Consider the following 2,225-nt stretch of genomic DNA (forward strand, 5'->3'; position numbering starts at 1 on the left):
GATTGTATTTCTTTGTTCATTCAAGAATTTCAAGTTTTGTAACGAGCTCTGAGTAGGTTTCAGAAACTCGACGTATATGCAATTTTCTTTTCATTTGATCTTGCTAACAAACAAAATTGACCTTCAACTTTATATATTAGTTGACTTGTAAAATAACCACATAAACTCATGATTCAAAGCCAAACTAATGTTTTCGAATTGTGATTTACCCGCGCTGCATCGCACGGGTACACCACTAGTATATATATATATATATATATATATATATATATATGAGTAAACAATTTTGTTGCAGTGAATATTTAATATATTTTATTGTAAAAGTTAAATAAAAGAAAGAAAGTAATTGGCAGAAATTGACAGTTGGGTTGACTTATTTATGTGTGGAAGCTACTTTTTGGCACGCCAGGTCCATCCCTTTTCCACAAAATTACTTGATTCTTTCAATTTATTTATTTATTGGTGATAATGATTATAATTCTAAATATAAAAAGAATTATATAACTTAAATCAAATTTTCAAGCGAATATATATATATGGGTTCAATGTCTAGATTGAATAGCTCATAGATTTATTTATATAAACTATTAAGAATGGATCTAATTTTAGGGTTTTACTTTAGGAATCAAATGGGATCAATTTTCAGAACTCAAACCCCCTTTCACCAAGTGGACTATTTTCATTATTGTTATGATAATCTTGTACAAACCACAATTAATTAACACACACTCTCTCTCTCTCTCTATATATATATATATATATATATTTATCAAGTTTTAAAACAATTAATTAATATATATATATATATATATATATATATAAGTTATTGGTGTAATTTCAAAGATGTAACTTCATTGACTTGTTGTGACTGCTACAACCAACATCTCCAAAAGATATATAATGTGGGTGGGTGGGTAGGCAGGTGCTCCTGTTCCCTTTTAAAAAAGTATATATACAAATACAATACAATACAATACATATAATTCCTTTTTAATTTGTTGTCAAAGGGGAATGCATATAGACTAGTATATATATAATATATATAGCAAATGGGAGAAGCACCCATCTCTAACATTGTTCATTTACACTTTACACCTACCAAAGTCTGTAACTGTGTGTGTTCAATTTTATGAGAAGCCATGGCAGCACCCACCAGTTTTCTTCCATTATCTGCTACTCTTCTTCTTCTTTTATGCTCCACCTCCATTGCTATCCCAATCTCAAGTAAGCTCTCAATCCCTTCTTCCATTCCCTTCGTTGCTCTCTCTTTTACAATTAACATATATCCAAACCCATATATAAATATGAAACTCTAGAAATTTGGATTTCTGATAGCATAAGCTTTTTATGGTTTCGTGTATGTCATGCATGTACTCTAATGACCGATATGATGACACCCTTAATTATAATTAGGTTTCTTTTTTTAATGCATTTGCTTTCATACAGGAACTACAAATCTCATGGATGGAGGATCACTTAAAGATTCAACCAATATCCACTTGGTAAATAGCTGGCCTTTTTAGGATTAACTGTATAGACCTGATCCATCGTTGAATGGCTACGTTACGTACCTTAAAAGCAACTAACTTTCAACTATCATTGAGAATAGACATAAATTAATCCTCATATAACGCTTTTGTTGTCATTCAGGATCATGTGAAAGAAAGCTGGAAGATTGAGACAGAAAGGATGACATTAGAAGTGAACGATTATCCAGGATCTGGAGCTAATAACCGCCACACGCCAAAGCCTTAATTAACAAACAACAAGATGACATATAGTGCAGTTAGTTAATGAAGTGGACGGCGAGTTTAAGTAGTAGCCGATAATATGATTCATGCTACAGCCTACATATATAAACGTTAACTAAATATGTGCTTTAATTTTAGTACGTACCATGGTATGAGAGTCTATTAATAATGTATCTAACCTGCACCTTTATTAATTAGTGATTGAAATATGAATGTTGGTCGTACAATGTTTCCATTTGGTAAAACCATTTGGATAAATTAATTTACATAATAAATAAATATATAAACCACAGATTGATTATACACAATATATATATATATATATAGGGGAGCGATCAAATGCAAACCACTCAATTTGTACAAACCGTGCAAACCGCATTCAACCAATCATAATTTTTCATTTTGTTCATTTTTTTGTAATTATGAGAGGTTGATTAATCATTTTTATTGTGGAGGGTGTTAATCATAGATATT

General features: G+C 30.6%; 1 protein-coding gene across 1 annotated transcript; it reads left to right on the forward strand.

Annotated features, from left to right (window-relative positions):
- Positions 1-1,048: 1,048 nt before the first annotated feature.
- Positions 1,049-1,973, forward strand: LOC112505400. The gene is made up of 3 exons (XM_025109314.1): positions 1,049-1,224; positions 1,447-1,502; positions 1,651-1,973. The coding sequence occupies exons 1-3, from the start codon at positions 1,140-1,142 to the stop codon at positions 1,753-1,755; spliced, it is 246 nt and encodes an 81-aa protein (XP_024965082.1). The 5' UTR covers positions 1,049-1,139; the 3' UTR covers positions 1,756-1,973.
- Positions 1,974-2,225: the final 252 nt, after the last annotated feature.

The sequence above is a fragment of the Cynara cardunculus genome, unplaced genomic scaffold (assembly GCF_001531365.2).
Source record: "Cynara cardunculus var. scolymus isolate 2C unplaced genomic scaffold, CcrdV1 Un_Scaffold_10539, whole genome shotgun sequence".
NCBI classification, from domain to species: domain Eukaryota; kingdom Viridiplantae; phylum Streptophyta; class Magnoliopsida; order Asterales; family Asteraceae; genus Cynara; species Cynara cardunculus.

Excerpts from the sequence above, each read along its gene's own strand:
- LOC112505400 (XM_025109314.1), top strand. The coding sequence starts at position 1,140 with ATGGCAGCACCCACCAGTTTTCTTCCATTATCTGCTACTCTTCTTCTT. Across the intron at positions 1,225-1,446 it reads CATTGCTATCCCAATCTCAA|GAACTACAAATCTCATGGAT; the intron begins GTAAGCTCTCAA and ends GCTTTCATACAG. Across the intron at positions 1,503-1,650 it reads ATTCAACCAATATCCACTTG|GATCATGTGAAAGAAAGCTG; the intron begins GTAAATAGCTGG and ends GTTGTCATTCAG.